Source organism: Lutzomyia longipalpis, chromosome 4 (assembly GCF_024334085.1).
Source record: "Lutzomyia longipalpis isolate SR_M1_2022 chromosome 4, ASM2433408v1".
NCBI classification, from domain to species: Eukaryota; Metazoa; Arthropoda; class Insecta; order Diptera; family Psychodidae; genus Lutzomyia; species Lutzomyia longipalpis.
This window is the reverse complement of record NC_074710.1, coordinates 19,015,058-19,039,241: the sequence shown is the minus strand read 5'-3', so window position 1 is coordinate 19,039,241 and position 24,184 is coordinate 19,015,058. Positions and strand designations below refer to the sequence as shown.

The 24,184-nt window shown below is 33.5% G+C and overlaps 1 protein-coding gene across 11 annotated transcripts in view; it reads right to left on the bottom strand.

The window, feature by feature from the left end:
• LOC129795425 (hemicentin-1) overlaps positions 1–24,184 on the bottom strand; it is a 97,779-nt gene that overhangs the window by 48,150 nt on the left and 25,445 nt on the right. For all 11 annotated transcript variants that reach the window (XM_055836672.1, XM_055836676.1, XM_055836673.1 and 8 more), the window contains exon 3: positions 2,146–2,314. In XM_055836672.1, coding sequence (XP_055692647.1) covers positions 2,146–2,314 — 169 coding nt within the window. The remainder of the gene's footprint in view (positions 1–2,145; positions 2,315–24,184) is intronic.

The following is a 24,184-nucleotide window of genomic DNA, read 5'->3' as shown; positions in this document are numbered from 1 at the left end:
GGAGTGCATTCCTGCAGGTATTGACCCTGTTTCTTTTACCCTTTAAGAACCTCAACGTATTCAATTCAATGAGTTGAATTTTATCAAAGTTATTTACTATTTAATTCAAGGGGTATTTATCTGACGAATATTTTAGTTTTTTAAGCGAATTATCCGAATATTTCCGAAGATCTGAATATTTGACTTTACATGAACATCTTTTGCTAAAAACGGAATAACTCAAAACCGGAAAAAATTCAAAAACGTATTTAGGAATTTTTGGTTTGGATTTAGTCCTTTTTAAAATCTAAATGATGATTTTTTTAAGTTTTGTTCCTCAATCTATGGAGTTTAGAGACTGAAAACCATATATTTATCGGCTTGAATTTAGTCTTTTTTGAGTTGAATTTACTACTTTTTGTATGCAATATGCAAAGAAATTCGAACGCAGTCTTCAGTTTTCAGGTGTTGTTTATTTATCACATAACAACGTTTCGGCCAACGTTTTGGGCCTTCTTCAGGTTCTGTTTGGCTTAAATTAACAACTTTTCAGGTTGAAATTACTACTTTTCGGTTTGTTCTAAGTCTTTTTATGCTTTAATTGAGCATTTTCAGGCTTAGACTTATATTTGTATTTCCTTTGTGAATCAACCGAATATTAGCGAATAATCCGAATATTTCCGAAGATCATAATAGTTTCGTCTAGATAAACCCTCCTTGATTTAAATTTTTTTTGTCTTTTGTTCTTTGCTTTTTTAACTCTTAAAAAACGTTCTTAAGTGGTTGGAAAAGTTTTAGGAACAATTGAAAAATAGTTTCTTGTTTTAACTTTCTTCTCTACCAATTTAAAAGTTTGTTATAAGATATCTAAGATATTGACAGATAGAGTTCTTAAATCAATCTGTTGTCGTTCTATAAAAGAAAAATTATGAATTTGTTATTCTAGAAAACATCCTGAGAAACCATTAAATAGCCCTGGAAAAGTAATTTTCCCTCCAAAATCCGATTAAAGAAAGAAAGAAATTGTCAAAATCTTATAAGATTTTTCCCAGAATACCAAAAATCTTATAACCCTTTAATTCTTTCAGAAAGAAAGAAAAATTCTGTGAAGAAAACTGTTTTTATTATTCGTTAAAAGTTTAACCCTTTTGCGCAATCAGAACTTTTAAACGAAATTGGATTTTTGAAAATCTTGAGTAAAAGAATTTAATTACTTCAGTATAAGAAAATTTCTACCTTGCAGGACCAAAAATGAATGAAAAATCTTCTTTCATTTTCTTAAATTTATAAAATTAACCAAAATCATTAAAGAAAATAATGGAAACTTTTTTGCACAATTTTCCTTCAGACTTCTCCTTAGCTCTCCCCCCCCCCCCCCCCTCATATGCCGTGCAATTTAATGCCTCTTCAAAGAACAACAAACAAAAAAAATTATCACAATCGTATGTATATTTTTTTTGTTCCTTGAAAATCCATTTGGGGGTTGTTTTCTTTTATCTATTCCATATCGAGCTTTTCTTCTCTCTAATATGTATGTACATAGCAATTTTTATTCTTCGATGGATCGACTGAGGATGAAATTTGACTTTCCACTTGAATGGAAATTCCTATATATATCTATGCCGCGATGCGAAGAATTCTTTCACAGCGAGAATTCATTTTATTTTTTTTTTTCTGAGAAAGATATTCATTCCATTAGTAAATATTTTTACTTTCACCCAAGACGAGATGGGGTTCGTTTATTTTCTGCTATAGGCAGATAAATTGAAATTTCATCTTTCCTTAAACTGCTGAAGATAGATAAAATTGAAAATTTATATGGAAAATGTTTCTTCAACGGTGTGTGGGTGGAATTTACCCTCGAGGAATGACAAAAAAAATGTTATATTATTTCAAAGCATTATTGATGGGTTGGAGCGATGGTAGAACACGACGGGGCAAAAAGTCGTTAAAGGTGGGAAAATAATTATATAGCAGGGGGCGTGACCTTTGCCTGCGAATGACACTAAATTAATTAACTCAATCGATCAGCCACAAAATGGGTCTTCTTTCGCTGCTTCGCCAAAAAAAGAGGAAAAAAAAAACTCAGATAAAGAGTAAAAAAAATGGGAAGAAGAGGAAGCCAAAGGGAGAGAAAAAAAGGAAGAAGAAGATCCACCAACTCACCTGCTGTTGTAATCCGAAAAGATGTTGACCACCTCACCATTACCGGATACCACGGCAATTCGATCGCTACCCTTAAACCACTTGACTGAATGCAAGTCGCCGCAGGAACTGACGTCCATGGGGCACGTGAGAACCACAGAATGGCCACGAAGGGACGAAATGGATTCATCTGTGGAAAAATGAGAAGAAAGAAAAATGAGAACATTTACTCGGCACAGGTGGCAGTTGCCGCAGGATGGAAGAGAAAGTTTTAATGTGGGGCCAGCAGAGGAAAATCAGGAAACGTTGGAAGTCAATAAGATAATTCTTTTACATCCATTAAGCTTTCTAAATTACTTTCTTACATTTTTGCCTATGGCAGTATAAATTGTTTGATTGATTATTGAGTCACAATATCAAAATTTCAGTTTTGCGGCTCTTTTAAAAAATCAAGATATTGAGGGAAAAATTAATAAATTACTTTTCAAGATGACTGCTGTATATTTGATGGTGGAAAAATATTGGGTCATCTTATATTTACGCAGACTGCTTTTTCATACATTTCAGATTTTTCATGTGGATTTTTGAATTTAAAATTCTGCGTAAATATAAAAATTAATAATTTATTATTGAATAAAAATCACCGCTCCCAAGGAAAAGTATGGTTAGTGCTCTTATCATAGTTTCCCGTTATAGGGGAAAAAAGAATTCAAAATGGCGGCGGTAAGCACATTAAGGGTCAGCCGGGTAACATTTTTCGACACGTGTGATAATTTATTACATTTGACGTAAAATAATCAATTCTTTAGTATTATATTTGGGGGAAATATAAAGAAATGTTTTTCAAAATATTCACCAAAATGTGATTCATTTAAAATAACAATGCAGTGGGTAAAAAAATATGTTTAAAATGAAATATTTTAACACAAAAATCCCTAAAATAGCTTCCTTTTGCATATGAAATGAATGAAAGGCAGACTTTCGGTTAAAAATTAAATTCAAATTATTTTACATAATTGCCAGCGTTAAAGCTTTTATAATTTAGATAATTTTAGTAAAATGATTGAAACTTAATTTTTGACCGTTCGTCTTCCATTTATTTCTTCTTAGAATTCGAAAGAATTTCTTCATTTCTTAAGAACATTTAAGAATTTAAATAAAATAACCTAAAGCAGCATAAATAAGTATGATTTTTCAAATTAATTCCTTCATTTCCCTGGGAAACAATAAATTTTGTCGAGAAAGCAAAATTCCCTTCTCGAAGGAATCTTACAACAAATGGCCAATTGCTTTCTTCTTCTTATTTTTTTTAGTGGTTCTACCAACTTTAGAGTGAAAACATTTTACAAACAGAAGACATGAGGGGTGAGTAAATTGACCCCTTGACGACAATCTTGGAAAATTGATCACTCTACTGTTATATTCTTGATGCTGGGGCGAATGTTGGGGTCTCTCCTGGCCTGGCCTAAAGTTGAGTGTTTAACCCAAATATTCCACACCAAACAGAGCTCCACACACTTGAAAAACACTCCCAAAGGCATCCTTGGTGGTTTTTGTGGGGCAAATTGCCTCGGAAAACTCATTTGGCGCAACAATCCCATGCAGACACATTGCTCTCTCTGGCTCGTTGTGTCTCCACCGCTCTCTCCAACAACGGAAGAAGAAGATGATGAAGGAAGGAGAAAAAAGTGCGGGTGTGGGAAATGTGAGTGGGTAAAAATAGCATCAACACGGCTATTTGCCTCCAATTTTCCCAGCCTCATCCTCTTAACATTCGCTCCTCCACTTATGCACAGCATATGTATTTTTGGGGGACTTTTGGCTACGCGAATGTGTGTGAGGAGATATTTATAAAATGAATTTGCTATTTATACAAAATTCACTGACGCGAATTGTGCCAGAAGAGACCCTCTTTCACCATTTCTCCAACTTTCTTAGCTTATATGCGCCAATGGGACTTTCTTCACAGGACGCAATTTGCCGGTAACAAGGTGAAGAAACTATCAAAAACAAATCCTTTGTTGGTGTACTGTATAATAGTTATTTTTTCTACTTATTTTTTTTAAAGAAATTTCATGAATTAATTTTTCTAGTTTTTAATGAAATTTTTAAGACAAAATATTTTAGATATTTGTTGCATGATTTTGATTTCTATAACTCAATTGATTCTTAACGAGAAATTCTCTATTAAGTCCGGTTTAGGTGTTAGCTGTGTTTCTTTCAGACACAGCTTTTGTGTACCGAGCAAAATCGAAAGTCGTCAGATCGGGCTCAAACTTGGGATGAGCACGAATTAGGGTCCCCACATTCCAAAAAACGTATGCGCCAAAAAAAAATTTTTCCGGCCGTCCGGCCGGCCGGCCGGCCGGCCGTCCTTCCGTAGTTCAACCATAAATTGCAAGAGAACGGTAATAGATAGAGACTTGCGGTAAACGGCAAAGTTTAAAAGTCGACTGGAAGACGTCCGATTATGACGTCAAATTTTACCCCCCACCCCTCCGTCCGCCATTTTGAATAACCCCAAAATTTTGTTTTGCCAATATCTCAGTCCCTGTAATAGCTAAAAATCTGAAATTTTAGTATGTTGTAGGGGCCATCAAGACCTTTCCAACGATACCTCATTTTCGAAAATCGGTCAAGCCGTTTAGTCAATATGGCCGCCACAATTTTTCATCGAAAATCGACCATAACTCGAAAACGGCTTGACCGATTTCGATCAACCCGGGGTCAAATGAAAGATCTCAACAAACCCTACAACTCTCTAGAACATCCGAAGTTTCAAAAGTGGCCGCTAGGGGGCCAAAAATCAAAAACAAAATTTTCGATGAGTTTTCGATGAATATCTCGAAAACGGAGACATAAATTTTTTTCATTTTTTGATATGTTGTAGCTGACTATATTATCTAGCTGCATGCCAAAAATGAAGAAAATCTATGGATCCGTTCTCGAGATATAGCCTTCCAAAGTTGGCATGTCATATCTCGGGTTCTACAAGTCCGATCTGGATCAACTCAAGCGCAAATGAAAGGTTTCGAGAAACCCTACAAATGTCTAGAACATTGCAACTTCGAGAAATGACCGCAAGAGGCGCTAAAGTCAAAAACAAAGTTTTCGAAAATTTCGAACTCGAATTTTTCGAAAATGGCGACATAAATTTTTTTCATTTTTCGATATGTTATAGCTGACTTCAAGACCTTTCAAACAAAAAAAAATTTATGAAAATCTATGGATCCGTTCTCGAGATATGGCCTTCCAAACATTTCTTAGGGTATGACTTTTCAACTTTTCCCGACTTTGCGCGTATTTAAATTAATTCGCGTTCTAGTTTGCTCTCACAAAATTGATACACTGAAAGAAATACAGCTCCCGTAAGCTTGGTCAGCTTACCAGTACATTTTAAATTGAGCCTAATATTTCTCCAATCAGACTTCAGTTTTTAAATCTAGGCTTAAGGTTTTAAAGCTAAGCCTGAGTTTAATATACTAGCTCTAAGTTCCTTAAGACAAATTAAGCTAGGGCTACATTGCAAAACCGGCTATCTTTGTATGAGCTTCGAACCGACTTTGACGTTTTTACAATGTAACCCTCGCTTAGTTTTTTTTTAAACCAGGCCGAAGTTCTTAAAGTAATGTTAAGGTTTTTTAAGCTAGGCCTATGTTTATGCCAGAGTATTTTAGGTCAATAGTTTAGATAAAATAAGTTTAAATTAAATTTAAGCTTAATCATAAAATTCTTTCAGTCTCAATTCAGTCTATCCTAACCTAAAAATCTAAACTTAAAATTATAAAAGTCTGACCATAAAATTATTATAAACAAATCTCGTAAAAAAACTAAAATTTGGATTCAAGATTTTAGTCTTGCTTAATCCATATGTTAGGTCAAGCTTAACATACGGACTAACCAATAGTTTTTAGTGAATTTTATAATTGATTAATGAACTTTAATTTTAATACATAAAAATTACAAAGACAGATAATCGGACAATATTCTTAGAATGGCCTTTGTGAAAATTTTCTTGGTCTTAGCTTAAAAAAATAAGCAAGTTGACTGAAGAATATATTGATAATTTTAAATGAAATAGATCATAAAGGGAATTACAAAAAAAATTTTTTTAGTCTTAAAACTAACTCAATAATCGTTCAAATAAGTTCTAAACATTTCTGGATTCTTGGATTATCCAACAATGGAAAATCCCGATTGTAAGAAAATAAATTGAAAAAATAAAATGATTGAACAAGGGGTGATTATCTGAATGAGAATCTTCGGATTTTTCATTAGGAATCGGATAATTCACACGGAAAAGTCGGACTATTCACCAAGATTCGGATTAATCGTTGAGAAGATTCAAAATAATCGTAAATATTCTGATTATTCGTCAAGTTTCGGATTATTTGTCAAGAAAATTGGACTGTTCCCTAAAATTTTGATTATTTGTCAAGAATCGGATTATTCGTCAAGTTTCGGACTAATCATTAAGATTCGAATTATTTGTCATGATTAGAACCCTGCCAAAATTCAGATTATTGGTCTAACAGATTAGAACTATTTGTCCAGAAGTTTCTAACAATTAATTTAAAAAAAATTCAATTAATTTTTAACAATTAATGTTTGTCAACATTATAACTATTCGTCAAAATTAGAATTATTCGTTAAGTTTCGGATTATGTATTCTACATGATTCTTCTCTTTGCTAAAATTCGGATGATTCGAGAAAATAATCGAAATATTCGGCAGATTAACACCCCTTGTGATTGAAAAAGTTTTAGCTATTGCAGATTAATTTACAGAGGTACACCACTTCACCGCAAGTGCTCTCACCCAGTCTCAATAAATGGGGAAAATTGTAAATTAGAGTGTCATCTTCGGTGCGGAATTTCAAGAAGAATTCGCCTCCACCAATAATCTCATTATCATATTTTGCGTGGAACGGCAACGCTCTATGAGGATGAGGAGGGCTTGTGGTGGGCACATTTTTGGGATGGAGGAGGAAAAGCCAATCGAACGTACGCAATAATTTTATTATCCCGGAGATGGGATTTATTATTTCCGCCGCACACACAATATTTATAGCATGATTGCGCTCTGAAAAAAAAATTATTAACCTTGCAGATGATTTTTCGGTTGCGTGTTTATACCATCTGTTGGATGAAAATTTCTAGGCGAGAGAGTAAAACAGAAAGTGAGAGAAGAAAAAGCTTCACTTCATCATCGATAGATTGGAAAATTTTGTGTGGAAAAGCATTATTGGGTGTTTGATATGTAGCACAGTATGCGCGATATGTTTCGATATATATAATGCCGAATTGATTGTGAAGAATTTGTATGAATCCCATGCTATATGCTACATATAATGTTGGTTTACAGCAACCTCCTCCTCCCATGCAGTGTCTGACTGTAAATTGTCCCCTTCTCCGGCGTCTCTGTGAGCCCCACAGTGGCAGCCACCTCAAGCAATATCCATAAAACTCACATAACAGAGAACGTCTTGAGATGAGAATTCTGGCCATGTTCCAAGTGGAGTGGAAAAAGTTCGGCCCACATGTTTTACGACGACGACAGAAAGTCAATAATTATTGGATCATGGCCCAACAGCCGCAAAGGATCTCCCCATTGCCCCCCTTGCAATGCTCCATTCGCATAGAATTTCTTGATAACATTTGTGATGATATTTTGGAATCTCCGCATGAACTTTATCCACCCATTTACACCTAAATCACACACACTCCATGCTCTTCCACAATTTTTCCCACTTCCTAATTTCCACAAAAAAAATTCACGTGAGTAAAGCGCCAAAAGCTAAAAGTAACCCAATAGAGTGAAAGTTTCAACAGTATCTCTACTATATAGAATACAATTTGAGCAATTTAAAAGTTTTTTTTTACATCTTCTTCCTTTAACTTTTTCTATTGACTTTCCACGTGTTTGGCAATCTTTTGCAAAAGTTTGTGTTTATTTATTTATTTTCCCAAAAAAAGAATGTTTTGAACAAGATTTTCCCATCTGATTTCATTTTGTGAGTGTGTGAGAACCCCCAAAGAAGCGGAGAAAAAAAGGGAAATTTTTCACCTTTTATTGCAAAAATTGTTTCCTATCAAAGATATTTATGTGATGGTTGAAACTTTCTTTGAGCCATTCAACTGTACACAGCCTAATCCAAAGCACCCACCACCGGAAACTCTCAATTATTTCCAAATGAGAATTTGCCTTTATTGGTATAATATATTTTTTTAGACTTTTCTCCTGAATTTTCCTCGCTTTCCTCTTTCCTCTATTTATTCTAGTGGGAAAAGAGATGCTTTCGGTGAGAAAAAAAATATGGCAGAAGTATTACTTAAAATTGCAAACTCCAATTCAGACTCTAGATAGTCTAGCAAACCACACACGGGGTTTATGACGGAAATATTTCAATTTAAATAGTTTGAGGAGTTTCAATTTCCACGAGCTCTAGTTTCTAGTAAAAAAAATATTAGTTAATTTATTTTGGTTCAGAATTAACCCTTTAAGGTTTTTTGGGTCATACGCTGACCCAAACGTGAAACATTTTATTTTTTCAATTATTTATGAATGTAATTGTTTTTCCTTGTTACAAATGAATCAAATTCACGCATAAGGGGTCAAAGAAGACGTTCTGAGTGAGAAAAGTCCTCTAAAAAAAATCATAGAATAAAAATCGCGATAAAAGAGCGCATGTTTCAATGTTTTTATGTTTCACGTTGGACGTTAAAGGGTTAAGCAAGAGAAACGAGAAAGATAAGATTCTTCTGATTAAAAATATCGTTGGAAGTTCAATTAATAATTTTAAAAAGATGAAAAACTATTCTTTGAATATTTCTGTACTGTACAATGGGGTGAATTGAATACTTATTAACAGTCATTTTGTTAAATTGCAATTTTTTTTAATAAAACTAATCTACGTTATTAGTGTTCCTAACTTAGTGATTAAAGGTGAAAAATATCCTATTAAAGAATTTAGTGGAACTGATTTCTAAGTCCAGCCTAAGGTATTTAAGACTCTCCTAAGTTTTCCAAATTCTTAAGTTTCTAGAGCTTGGTCTAGATTCTTAAACCAGATCTAAGCTTAGGATTTTAGTTTTTAATGTAGGATTTTTGATGCTTTAAAGCTAGGTCAAGTTTAATCGGGACTGCATTTATTTTTGGATGATTTTTATGAATTTCGATGCCCAAAGGCGGTCAGGTAAATATTCTAATCAGTTTTGGACATTAAAATTGACGAATAGTTAGTGCAGTTGGTCCCGATTCAGACTGTCCTAAACTTAGAGGTCTGACCTTAAAAAACATAAGAACAGCCTTAAAAAAATAAAGTTTGCTTTAAAAACGAATTAAGCCGACTAAGCCGGATTTTTGTTGTGCATTTACTTCTATATTTCTATCTAAAATGATTTATTTAATATTTCCTATGGTTTATTTTATCGTGAAAGGGTTAATCAGCCAATTAGAGAATATTTTGTAGATACCTATCCTTGCCTATAAAAACATTTAATTATTGGCTCAATTAAGAGCCTTAAAAAATATTTTACAACCTTTCATACAAATTAGTGCCTCAAAATTTCAAAAATAACCCCGACATACGGTAATATGGTTACTCTTTCATTTACCCCACATATAGCTCTACGTGATTGTAATAAAAAAAATCCTCAAATCATCTTTCATATTCATCAAAAATTTCCTCCTAATTCCCAAGTTCTCATCTGGATGGATAAAATTTCCTATTCTATGAATCTCCTTCAATGTTATTCAATTTTAATGCAAAGTATGATTCTCCTTTCCCCCTTCAGATGTATGCTGAGAACGCCTGTCCCCCATTGGGGGGTGTCCCATAAAAATCTAGAATGTAGCATTTCTCTAGGCGGCAATGCAAGATGGGATGGGACGTCTCGAGAGTGCTCTGCATTAACAATTTAAGAGAGACTGTAGACCATCGCAGAAGGTACTCAAGAGAAGCTTCGAATTGCTTTTCTGTGGCCAAGTGCAATGTGGAATTTTTATGTTTTTTAGACATATAATTCCCCCCCCCTCCTTCGTGTTTTTGGCCTCTGTGGAAGCTTTTCCTTGGGCGGGTGAGGAATGCATATTTGGGAAGCTTTTTGGGCGGGAAGAGTTGATTGGAAAATCAGTTAGGGGGGTGGGTGGGGTTGAAAATGAGCACATTTGAAGGTGAACCGCAGAAAATCGATTCTTGGGAATGCAGCAAAAACCACAAAGGTGTGTGGGTGGAACAGGTGGTTCCTTGGAGGATTTCTTCATTCGAGGTGTTTCTTACCGGAAATGAACTTCACATTAAATCTCTAAATTCTTGAGAGAGAAAGAAAATTCTCTGTGTTGGTAGAAAGATCATAATTTTCATGGACCGTTTTTTTTGCTTCTTCCGCAACAAACTTCTCCTACACACCTCAATTGTCTCACCAGAGAATAAATTGTTTTTGTTGCTGTTTCTTTTGCTCTCTCAGCTGGCAGACACAGGGGCCAACCTACCATTCGTCGTGTATAATGTTGTGGGTAAATTTTTCCACCACCAATCACCTAATGCATTAAATTAGACGTGGGAACTTCACGCATGGCTGAAATTGTGGAAATGAATAATATATAAATTGTTCTTCAACTTCCAATGAATGTCTGTGTGTGTTTGTTTTTTTTTATTACACAATTCACCTCCTTCTTGCAAAAAAACCCGTGAGTATTACATACATACATAGCATGCATATTATGTACAATTTGGTATTGAGAGAAGAAAGAGCCGCAGAAAAAGCAACGCGCCGTGTAAAAAATCATGACAACGACCGACACTTGAGAATTCTCTGAGATTCCCCTTCTTCTCTTTTTAAATATTTAATGGCTATAAGTTTCCAATATATACAACACCGTGCTATGTGGAGGAGACAAAAGGGAGCTACTTGCTGAAGGAGGTGGGCATGAAATACATTTAAACCTGCCATACACTGCCCTCAAAAAGTTTCAGAATGAGTAAAAGTTTTGTTTTTTAAGGCAAATTTTCATGCAAAACAAAACGATCATAGCTTCACAAAATAATTCATAACAAGGAGACAGTTTAATATATTTGTCCAATTTTTATTTTAAAAGTTAGATGGTATCTATGTTTAACGACTATTTTAATCTGAGTTTGCTTAAATCGGTCAACCACAACCTGAAATATTCACAAAAATCAAACTATTTACACACTAAAAATTTTCACCGTAAATTTTACGGAATAGGCATTCTACGGTTTTTATCTGTAAACGTCTTATTTTTTTTCTTTTTCTAAAATTTTAATTAAATGAATTTTACTGAAGATTACAAACCTAAATTGTTTTACTTTTTTTAGGAAATTTCAGTAAATTTTTTTCTATATGAGTTCACCGTCAATTTTTACTAAATTTTGTTTTTTTTTACTAAATTTCCTATTAAAAATTTCTTTAAATAAATTTTTAATTTGCTTTCGTACTTTTTACAGTGAAAATAAACTATTTTCTCTATTTCCCAAGTTTATGTTCAAAAAGACTAAAATTTTGTTAAATTTGACTTTTCTACGAAATGATTGTAAAAAAAAGAGTAAGGAAATTATTTTATTTTACTATTTTTTAGGAAATTGTTTGCTTTAATGTTTAAAAAAGAGAAAATTTCCCGTAAATGTACATTTATGGTGAATTTACCAGCAAATTAACTAAAATTATTTTAGTGTGTACTATGAGTTCAGAAAAATGTGTTCCACGTCTGAACCGCTTAACCGATTTTCAAATACCATATTTTGAAAGAGAATTATCAAAATCGGTCCACTAGTGACGGATTTAGAAGAAGCTAAAGTTAAAATTTATAAAACAATTTATTTCACGAAGGTTTACTAAAATGACTGCCAAAACATAACGGCTTGACTGATTTTCAAAAATCTACCAGCTTTGGAAAGGTGAGAAATGTACTTTTCTAAAAATGGTAAATTTTTGAAAATCGGTTAACCACAGCCGAAAATATAATCACATAAAATTTGTCTTAAAAAATTCACCTTTTTTACTCTTTTGGAAATTTTTGCGGGTAGTGTAGGTGTCTACGTCAGAAGTGGGAGAAGGGGGAGAATTGTGTGAACAAGGTAGAAAAATATCAGGTGAATAGTGAATGAGCAAAAGAAGTCTTGGTGTATTTGTTGCAATTTAATTGAATTAATACACCTGGAATTGGGAAGAATGGCTGTTGTACTGCACCAGAGCACTTGGCTGTGTGAGAATTTATTGGATTTGTGTCGAGACCGAAGAATAAATACAAGAAATAAAACAAAAGAACTTCTCTATATGTTCACAAGAATTGATATTAACTTAATTACACCCGAGACTGCCACCATTTACTGAATGATTGTACCGAATGCGCACCTACTTCTTGCACATTGTATAGCGGGTGGCAAAAAAAAAAGGAGAACATTGAGTCCATTTTCACAATAAATAATCATGAGATTTTCATTTCCTTTTTCCAATTTTTTTTTTTAAAATCTAATAATAAATCTAAAGATACATCGCCTTCAAACCACTTCGTCGTCGTCTCATTGAAAAGCATGGTAATTTAATCAAAATGTAAATCTTCGCATGGGTTGGGGGAAGCACTCTCTGCACTCTTTACGGTGGGTGGGGGGTGGAAAAAAGCAACTCTATAACACAAAACTTTTCCTATTTTCCCCGTATCGATTTCCCAACGTACAAGCTCTTTCAATGTTGGGAAAGGAGTTGGATTTCTCAATAGAGTGTGAGAGAGGAACGTACCAATAGGGGTTGGAAAAAAGGGTCAAAGGGCGGATTGAGGCTCCTTTCGCCCATTGAACGCTAAATCGAAAAGTTTTGTCAACGCAAATTGGTAGATTAAAAAGCATTTTTATACATTTTTTCTTCTTTTGCGTTTTCTTTTCTATCCATCCCACCTAAATGACACTTTAATTCTTTGTCACGAGGAGTGAAGAAAGAAATGAAATCTCCATCTCAGAAGGGCCATCATGGGAAAAATGTTGAAACCTTTTAACTACCCACACATGCTTTTTACAATTTTTTTTTTTAAATTTATTTCATCACTTTATAAATGCATAAATTGATTTTTTTTAGGTTTTGTAAGAATAAGGAAAAATATTTGAAAGGAGTTTATTCATTTTTAGGAGTACCTGGGAAAATTTGTACAAAAGAGAAGAGAATAAAAATATTGCAAAGGTGCAATCAAAACAATTTTTGTTGACGTAAATAAGGGATCAATGAGGGAATTATCTGGAAGAAATTATTCGGATCTTCGGTAACATTCGGATTATTCGCTAATATTCGAATGATTCGCCAAGGAATAAGTAAAAGCCCAAAAATATTAAATTCAAGCATTAAAACACTTAAATCAATCCGAAGGGTAATAAATTCAAGCCTAAGAGTTCTAAATTCAACGCAAAAAAAAACAAGACGATAGAAATTTGCTTTTCAATCTCAAAACTGTACAGATTGGAGAACAAAACTTAAAAAAATCATTAAAGCCTAAAAAAAATGACTAAATTCATATCTAAAAGTAGTAAATCATTGCTAAAAAGTAGTTAATTCAACCCAGAAAAAAAAGTCTAAATTCAAACCAAAATTTCCTAAATACGTTTTTGGTTTTTTTCCGGTTTTGAGTTATTCTATTTTTAGCAAACGCAAATATTCGGACAATTTGCTTAAAATACCAAAATATTTTTCAGATAAACACCGCTTGTGAGGGATAAGTTTCTCTCTCTCTGTGTACTCATTTCCTTTAGCAGAAAGGGTAAATTATTATTTACAATCCTCTCCAAGAATTTCCCACGAGATCATCCCAAAAAAGTAATCAAGTCATTGTCAACAAACTATCTTCTTTACCTACTTCTAAATTAAATCATCATGTTGGTGTTGGGTTGCTTCTGGAAATTTCCCCTTTTTGAAGGTAAAATAATGAAGAAGCAGCAGCATGATTATCTCGTCCCATTTCACATGAATTCTGTCATCTCAATTATTGGGCAATTTTCTCCCACAAATCACGCCGCATGTTGATTCCAAAATGGGTCTTCTTCCTCCTCTGTGTGGTTTGTCTTTTCGATGTGACGACGACAATCATTCTGTGTGGGGCTATTTTGTGGTTTTATGTGTGAAGGTGTTGCGGCAAACGTGTTAACAACTCCAATGACTTTTGGGGTTAATTTTAAATGAGAAAATACCTTTAGAAATTGCTCTGTGTGTGATAAAATCATTTAGTGTGCAATTTTTGTTCATTTTCTTCACAAATTTAATTTCTATTTATTAGTCCTTTGCCGCCCTCTGTGTGTGATGTCTATTTAATCAAGCTGCTGCTAGTTCCAGTTTAGTAATTCTCAGACACAACTCACCCAAATTCAATTAATACCAACAGCACATAGTACCAGAAAGGAAATTAAATTTCATACTTTTCCTCTGACAGTCCCTTTTCACTGCTATGTTGCCGTTTTTTTTTTAATTTAAATTTCCTCTTGAAATAAATTTAATAATAAAATTGTACAAAGCACCGAGAGAGCTTTCACCATGTTTTCCCAAAGGGGAGAGGATTTTCTCACTCCTGGGGGTGCGAGTGTTCTTTGAGAGTGGCCCATCCTCTAATTTTAATTGCAATATACACCAGGGGGTGTCAGAGGAATTAAGCATGAAGGATGCAGCCTAACCTCCTTCACTCTCTGTTTCGCAATGAAGGACTTATAGTTGAAAATTATCTTATACATAGCAAAAAGTTCGTAATATATATAAAGCTAACTTCTCCCCTATATATGGCAATTTAAAGTTAAAATGCAAAACTTTCTCATTAAACTTGTCTATTTATACGAAATGCATTGACTTTCCATACATTATCTCAAATATACATAGACGTGGGACTTTTAGATGAAATATTTATCTCTCCTTTCGTAAAAGGAGGGTTGGCTTGCTTTCAATGATGGCAAATTAATCTTTCGGGGGGTGTGGGGAGGTTGTGCTAAAAGTTGTCTCTGATTTTCCCTTTGAATCGCAAATCAGGCAGCAGTGGCAAAAGACTGATATATACTTCTACTTCTGGATTTGTAGCAGAATAAACATGTGATACGGAGAAATAATTAGCATACATTATTGCCAAAGAAATTTCCTCCAACTCTCACTCTGTGAAAATTTATTATCACTCTGGCAAACACACATGAGCGGGGGTGGAGAAGAGTTTAGAAAAGCTCTTGAGATTTTCACCCTTCTCTGTGAGTACTTTTGCGTGGGAAATTTTTGGGGGTTGTACTGAGGGGTTATGGGGTTAGCAGAGGGTATAGCAGTCACCAGAGCGTAATAGTTTGACATGTCGAAAGCACACAGATATGGGATAAAATGGTAAAGAAAAGGGATTTGGCTCTCTGTCACATTTGGCGATAAATTGATTCCTTAAACGTATACTTAAAATGTCTTTTGAAGACGTTAAATTTTGTCTAATTCTAACTGATTTAATTATTCCGCGATCGTTTGGGTCCTATGGCGAAAAAAATCAGGTATTTTAGGTTTTTTTCGCTAAAAGGGTTTAAATAAAAATATTTTCAGGCTCAAAATAATTTTTAAATGAAGTTTTTTCAGCGTTAGAAAAGAAACTTTTATTTTACTGCCTTACAGCCTTTATTTACAATCTGTCCAGGGTGGCGGTAGGTCAATCGGTTAACGCTCCGATTTGATCACACCCAATATCGCTACGAAGCGGGTTCGATTCCCTGCTGGGTAGATTTTCTACCTTTCCTTGGCCAAGCGTTTCCTAATACCGGTTTCCTTCCCATTCCTCTCTTTCGCACAAAATAATGTGTGCACAGAGAAGTGCACACACACAAAAAATAAAATCGCACAAAAAACAATCACACAAAATCAAAGTGAGTTCAATAGAACTTCACTCCACACAAAAACTGCGGGCGATATTGAATAAAAAGCCCCATAAAATCCTAACCCTTTACCCTTTTTTTACAATCTGTCCACTTTTACATTCAATATACAATAAGTAAATTACAACGCATAATAATCACAATCACTACAACACAGATTTTTGCGAAAGAAACTTAAAACGTAAAATTAAATGTCAATTTGTAGAAAAGAAAAGTTAAACGTTTGAAAAGGAATAACAATTATTTGAAAACAAAACAGAAAATGCTTAAAAAGAAAAGTAAAACGTTTGAAATAAATGTCAAATTCATTGATAAATAAAGGTCAAACGAGAGAAAAGAAACGTCAATTATTTGAAAAAACCGTAAAACATTCAACCAGAAAAGTTAGAGTAGAAACGTCATTTATTTGTGGAAGAAAATTCTGACAGAAAAAACTTTAAACGTAAAAAAAATGTTAATTTTTTAAAATAAAACGTCAAACATGAAAAAGAATCATAAAATGTGAAGCATTAAAAAATAATTGTCAATCACTTTAAAACGAAACGTCAAACGTGAGAAAAGAAACGTTAAAAATTTGAAAAGAAACGTCAATTATTTGAAAAAGAAACGTTAAACGTTCAAATAGAAAAGTCAGAGAAAATAAAGACTAAAAAAAACAAACGTAAGAAAAGAAATGTTAATATTTTGAAAGAAAAACGTTAAACAGTCAAAAATAAATGTCAATCATTTTAAAACAAAACGTCAGACGTAAGGAAACGTTAGGTTTCAAAAAAAGAATTGTTAACAATTTGAAAAAGAACGTCAAACGTTATCAAATATGTTGATTTACATTAAATAAATGTCAGACGTTAAAACAGATGTCTTGTGTTGCAAAAGAAATGTCAAGCATTAAAAAGAATTGTAAAACGTTAATATTCAAAAATAAATGTCAATCATTTTGAAAACGAAACGTCAAACGTGAGAAAATATACTTTAAAAGTTTTTAAAAAGTTCTTATTCACTTAAAAAATAAACGTCAAACGTTAGGAAATGAGGCAATTTCTCAACCGAAAAGTTTTCTTATACAAAAATGAATAAACTCCTCTTGGAATACTAAAAAGTTTTAGCCAAAAGGTCATAAGAGATTTTCAAACATCTTAAAAATAATTTTCATGGTTTGAACATCGTGATAAGTTCAATATAATGAGCTTTCTTTGCAAACCACCCCCCGGCTACGCTGAATGACACTAAACTTTTCCACATTTATGTTTGACTTTACGATTTCCTCATCGGCATGAACTTTTCAATATTTCCACGCTGGATTTTCAAATGATCTTTATTGAGGGATTATCCACCAAATTACCCATTACGTGCAATTTTCAATATTCTTTTCTTCAATACACACACACACACACATCGAATCCACCCCCATCGTAAGACGTCGAAGACGCGCAATATCCTTTTTATGATTTCAATCTGAATTTCATTCTGAAAGTGGAATTTTCCTGCTCAGAGCTCATCAAAAAGTCTTATCTTCTTTACATGAGAAGAAATTCTATAATGGTATATGCCCCCATATATTGCATAAGTGCATAGGGAGGGGGGGGGTAGAGAGTGCAAAGAAGGAGATTTAAATAAATTGGAAATTATACGTTTGGAAAATTCCATTTTAATACGTCATTTAACTATTTTATTCTTGAATGTATAAATGGGTATTGTTATCAGGGTGACTTTACACTCTATTTCACAAAGCTGGAGCTTGCATGAGGTTTAAATGAATTTTTTTAACCTCAAATATGTTCTAAATATTGTATGTTATGTGTATATGCAGGAAGCTTTTCCCCTTGAAAAGGAAAAATCCTTCATAAAGGTTTAAAAGTTTTCCCAACAAATACGCATCTTTTGATGTCAAAAGAGAGAGCAAAGCTTCACAACTCTATGCCATTGCATTTTATGAAATAACTTTGCTAACTATTTTCTCTTTGCTCAATTAAATAATAATTTAATTGTAAACTTTCTGTGCTTTTATCTGTGGAAAAGCTCACATTTTTTACGAATAAGTTGGGAGCTTTTGACTTTTAAAGGAATTTTCTTTTAGATGAATCCGAATGTGCCAAGAATTATTAGGGTTAATCAAATTTTTCAAAGGAGTTTATTCGTTGCTGAAGGGAAAAACATTTCATTGTAGATTTGGATATAAAATATTCAGAAATCACCTATAACACTTCTCACTATTCATTCCAAAATTTTGTTGAGAAAATCGCAATTTTTTTAAATAGCAATGACGTCACTAGTAAGCTTTTTCAATTTTTAATTTTAAGTTTATTTAATTAATTTTTTTTTCAAATTGTTTATAAAAATAAATGAACTTATTGTTCCTCTAAATGCATGATGAATAAATAAATTTCTTTTAAAACTCACCGACGAAATATTGCATAACATAAATGTTTCATGCAAAAAAGAGACAAAAAATACAATTATGATGTCATTATTTACATTTTTGAGTAAAATTTAACGTCTATTCCCAACTCATTTCACAGTGGAACTGAAAAATTTTTTTTTTTTTTGTTGATTTCTTATTCTTTTTTGATCCTTTTGACCCAATTGTTTCCTCGAATGAGATCTTACCTCCATATTGAATTTTGAAGAAACCTCCTTAAATTCTCAATAGATTGTCTGCATACAGACTTGAAGGATTCTTGAAGAAAGTGATGTACATAATGTGATTAAGTGTGTGGAAATTTAATTTGAATTCAGAGATTGTATGGCAGTTGATCTGTATGTACTCCAATTGAAATTAATGACATTCAAGTGAAGTTGTGGACGTGCCTTTAGAATGGAATATTGTTTACTACTGGAGACACCACTCAATGCGAGAAGAAGCATTGTCAATTGGAATTCATTAAAGGATATATACGAATTTCGAGAGGTTTTCATCAATCTTGTGTCTTTGTGGTACGTCAACAGGGAGGGAGAGCTTGGGGAAGGTGTGAGCTTTTGTGGTGGGTGGTGCGTGTTTTCATATGTTGCAGTGTTTTTCCGGTGTGGAAAAAGTAGTAAATTATTCAGTAATTTATGGTGTTTTCGTGAAATACACATTTGGTGAATGGCGTACCACCCACTGACCACTCTGGCGTGACAAGGGATGTTCAGGCGGAAAGGACGCCCTCAAAAAAAAAAAAGCTCTCGCGCCTCTCGCACCATAAACTAGCTTCTCATAATTACATATTTTGTAATTTTGGAGCATGTTATGAATGAGCTTTAAACGTCCCAATGGTCAGTGTGACTCAATATATCATTTTATTTCCACAATATTGGGTTAAAAAGAGACTCATGCAAAGCTGAAAAAAAAAGGGCACAAAAGCTCTCAAATAGCACTCTGAAAAGCTCCCTTAAAGAGACCTACAATATGTGTGTAGATATTACCACAATTTGACCTCTTCTCTGACGAAATAAAAGTGATCCCTTCACTTAAACATCACACACACAAACGCTTTTAAAATTGACTTCCTTCTCACACTGCCTTTTCACTCTCCAAAAGAGTAAAACGGAGAGAGGAGAGAGAGCTTTTTTTTTCTTTTTCATTCCACTTAAACTTTCACAGGGGATTTGTGTCAAGAAGTTTTACTTCTATCCCCTAGGAGATATACTTTAACGTAAGGAATATAGCTTATCTAAAATCCCATTGAACAATTTCCACGGATGAGGGTTTCGATTTATACGTTTCTTTTTTTATTCTTTCATGTCCAGAAGTAAGTTAAGAGGACAGCTGAATGTTAAAGAGACTTATTCAAATAATTTTTTTTATTAAAAATAAAATTTTATTAAAAGAAACTTTTTTTATTGAAACATTAACATGAAATAAAAGTTACAAAAGGAAATAAAAAAATAATCTACACCTGCTGATTTATGAATAAAGTTATAGTAATAGGTAAAAAGTAAGGTAATGGTTACAGAATAGGAGACCTGAATTAATTTTTAATTTTTTCTTGAAAGCAATACAAATTTTTGAAAATTTCGTTAAAAAGCGGTTTAATTTTACTTCTTTGAACTTATAGGTTAAGTATAACCATTTTACTAATTAAGTTTAACTATTTTTCAACTTAATTGTGACTGCTTTGTGACCATGACGGCACTTTTGGAACTTATTGAATTATGGAAAAATTTTAATAAATTAATAAATATGTAAATAGTTTATTACGTAATTTTATTTATTTTATATTTAAAATTTTTATTTATTTTTTTAAATTTATTTATTATTTTTTTTGTTTAAATTTTTTAGGAAGTATTTTCTACCTACATTCGCTTTTCTCACTCTGTTCTCTAATTTTAATTTAATTTCAAATCTAATTGAATAAAATCGTCCGAAACTCTCCTATATCATAATGTCCGTGATTTACTAAGCTGTATATATGCTTAGTAAATTAGGTTGCTTAATGAAAAAAAAGCATGAATAACACGTGTACGGGAGGTAATGGATCTTTTTAGACAATTAAAGTCTCCAAAGAAGTTTAATTAAATGGATCTTTTTATTTCTTGCAATTAATGTAATTTAAATACTTTTATTTTCTACTTTTTCTACCATAAAATCAAGCATAAAATAAGCAGAACGTGCATATAAAACCAAGAATAAAGAGAATAATCTCTCAGTCATTTGTGTGGAATTGAAGGATAAAGTAATCGTGATAAAGTGAAAATGATTTTGAGTGATAATCAAATTGACAAGACTGAAAAATTCTTAATTGAAAAGAATTCTAACGTGCTGATTGGGAAGGATCTTAAGGATATATCATCAACGACGGATATTGGAACAGATTTCACGTTTAAGCATAAAATTGTGTGGAAAAATGTGATTATTTTTGTGGGATATCACCTAACAGGCCTTATAGGCCTTTTTCTCGTCGTTACTTTTCAAATTAAATTTTTAACGGTCATTCACGGTGAGTAAAATTGAATTTTTCATTGCAATATAGAAATTTTCATTGTTTTCAAATAGTTTTCAAGTTTTGTTTTAACTGATTAATAAACTATTGATCATACTAAGGCCCTTATGTTGTAGTTAATGAGAGCCCCCTACTACTTCTCAATCTTTCTTTCGCAACAGCTTTTATGATTTTCTTATTGGCACAACTGGGGATAACAATGGGAGCTCATAGATACTTCACGCATCGAGCTTTCAAAGCAACACCCACCCTACAGCTGATCCTTGTGATTTTCTTCACAATGAGCGGTCAGAATTCTCTCTGGGAATGGGTCAAAGATCATCGGCAGCATCACAGATATTCAGACACAGACGCTGATCCACATAATGCTCGAAGGGGATTCTTCTTCTCACACTTGGGGTGGCGAATGACTCAAAAGCATCCCAATGTTATTGAGTACGGCAAGAGGATTAATATGGCTGACATGGAAGCTAACTACTGGGTGATGTTGCAGAAGAAGTAAGACAGGAATGTCTTAAGAAGTTTCTTAAGAAGCTCTGAGGAAAACCTTTCTTCCTTTTACAGATATTATCGTCAAGCCTACGTTCTTGTCGCCATGCTCATTCCTTGCATTATCCCTGTTGTTTTATGGAATGAAGATCCCTTGAAATCCTTCCTTGTCTGTTATAGCGCCCGTACGTGTCTCTCACTGAACTTTACGTGCTTCGTTAATAGCTTAGCTCATACGTACGGCACCAAGCCCTACGATAGAACTATCCTTCCAGTTCAGAATAAGCTTCTCAGCTTTTTCGTAATTGGTGAAGGATGGCACAACTACCATCATGCTTTTCCATGGGACTACCGAACAGCAGAACTAGGGACACCATTCAATTTTACAGCAAATGTCATTGATTTCTGCCTTAAAATGGGATGGGTGTTCGACCCAAAAGCCGCCACGGAGGAATCCGTAGTTAATCGTGTCAAAAAGACTGGAGATAACTCCCACGAAAAAGCTAAAAGCTTACGATAATTCGATGTAGTTCAATGTAAAATAGATAATTTTTTTAAATGATGATTTGAATAAAGGTATACAAAAAGTTTCCATGGATATTTGAATCGCCTCAGAATCAGAATATTTCCTGTCTAAAAACTCTGTCATCTTGAAGAAAACAACAACTTTTCAAGCTTTTACTGGAGCTAATGCATTGCAGAAAAAGATGAAATTCAGTATGTACCATCACTTACTAATTCAACTCATTTTATTTAAATAAATAAGAAAAAAGATCCTTAAAAAAATTAATCTCCTTGATGCTTTATGTTTTTGCAAATGAAAATCATTAGTGAGTTAATGACACTTTATTGTTTTCTTCTGTCTTGCGAATTTTTTAAAAGTAATTTATTCATTTAGGAATTTGCACAAATGTCTAAATTAGATATATAAATTCAATGATGATCACAAGTTAGCCAAACTAATTTACTAACTTTACTGAATCCTTTCACTTACAAAGAAAAGCCCCAAAAAATTCTTCTTAAACGTATTTCAAAGGAGAAAATCAACCATCTCACTAATGATCTGCTAATGCTGCTTAATTGGACTTTTGCATGTAATTACATGACTATGTTTTCTCATAAATTCTACGCGTAATTTATCACCATGATGTGTGCTGTGTGTGTCACAGTTGAGGGAGTTTTTGAAGTATCCCACGGACAAGGAGTTTTGCTAAAAGAACTTACCTACACTATATATGTATGTTTATGCACTATATATACATATGAAAAATACATAAGATGTGGAATATTTATAAGTCCAAAGTATGTGCATGTTTTGTTTCTTTTTTGTGGGGGAATCGTGGGAAGTTCTTCTCGAAAATGCAGATCAACTTTCCGGTTGTGCTCACCGGAGGAGAGAGAAGAATCACTCGAAATAGATTTAATCACACCAAATAAAAATTCCTCAAGTTTGCTGAACAATAAATAAAGTGACGTCATGGGGTTGGAAGGGGGTTGAGTGCAATAAAGTTCCGTGTGAGAGAAAGTTTTCAGCCCGTCGTCGTCTTCCTTTCTGGGGAAGGATTTCTCCGTGTGTGTGAGAGTGATTCAAAGGGATTCTTAATGTTATTTTTAAATCTAATACCGTCACTACACACAGAAAAATTATTCGGATTTTTCAAACGTGAAGGACTTGACTCGTTAAAATTCAAACTTTGATTGGATTTGGAGTTCTTTTAATAATTTCTTCTTGAGAAAGTGAAGAGAATTGTAAATCCAAAGAAAGAATAATAATTTTGAAATATTCTTTAGATAAAGAATGAAAATATCAGCATTATAAAAATCCACTTAAGGACTTGAATTCACTGGATTTATTTTTCTCTGAGTACTTCCCATAATTTTGTGGCCCACAAAGAACTTCTTCAAGAACTTTTCGTGGCTTCTGAACCAATATAGCAGACATTTTTTTTTCTTCGGGAAAGGAGGAAGATCATGTCTCTTCTGCATACAACAATGTAACCCTCAGAGTGGATGAACAATATACTTCGAAAGGAAGAACTGTGTGCGAGAAATGAGAATGAAAAATGTTGGATTTGCAGCGAACCGTTTCGTTCACTTCCGCTCAATTCTTCTGAGACTTCTTTTCCGTTGCTGAGTGTCTTTCCAAAATGGGATGATCTCTCCCCCTTTTTATTCTTCTTTCTTATTTTTTTCTTCTTCTTCGGGAATGGAGAAGAATACATTTTGCCGTACGATGGTATTTTGTGTTGAAGGAGGGACAAAACTCTGTCACAATATACCTCAATTTGTCCCTCTACCGAAGAACACTTGAGAAATGCTTCTCTTGTGCACCACTATTACCACTCATCCTTCTCCGGGCTCATATTCCCCCGAGGAAAGCCCTACTATGTACATACATAATAGAGGGAGAGAGAGAGAGAGGAAATGGTAGAGAGCTCCTTCTTAGGAGCCTCCCTCAAATAACGTAGCAACAAACTCAAATTCTAATACACAATGGCTAATTTGAGGAAATGGACTTGTTTATAAATATTTAAAGGTCCCTTTATATCGGAACATATCTACATAATTTTGCACCCTTGGGCATTTTTGTCAGAATATCTCATTCCTTTGAGAATTGTTCCATATAATCCACACTGGAAGACATTGGGTGGAGTTATTTTTAACTTTGCCAAAGCATCATCATGGGCTTTATGGGAACTTTATTATTAAAATTCTGGTTTAGGGCATTGTGAAAATTTTCCAAATAAAAACATTTTCATCTCTCGTT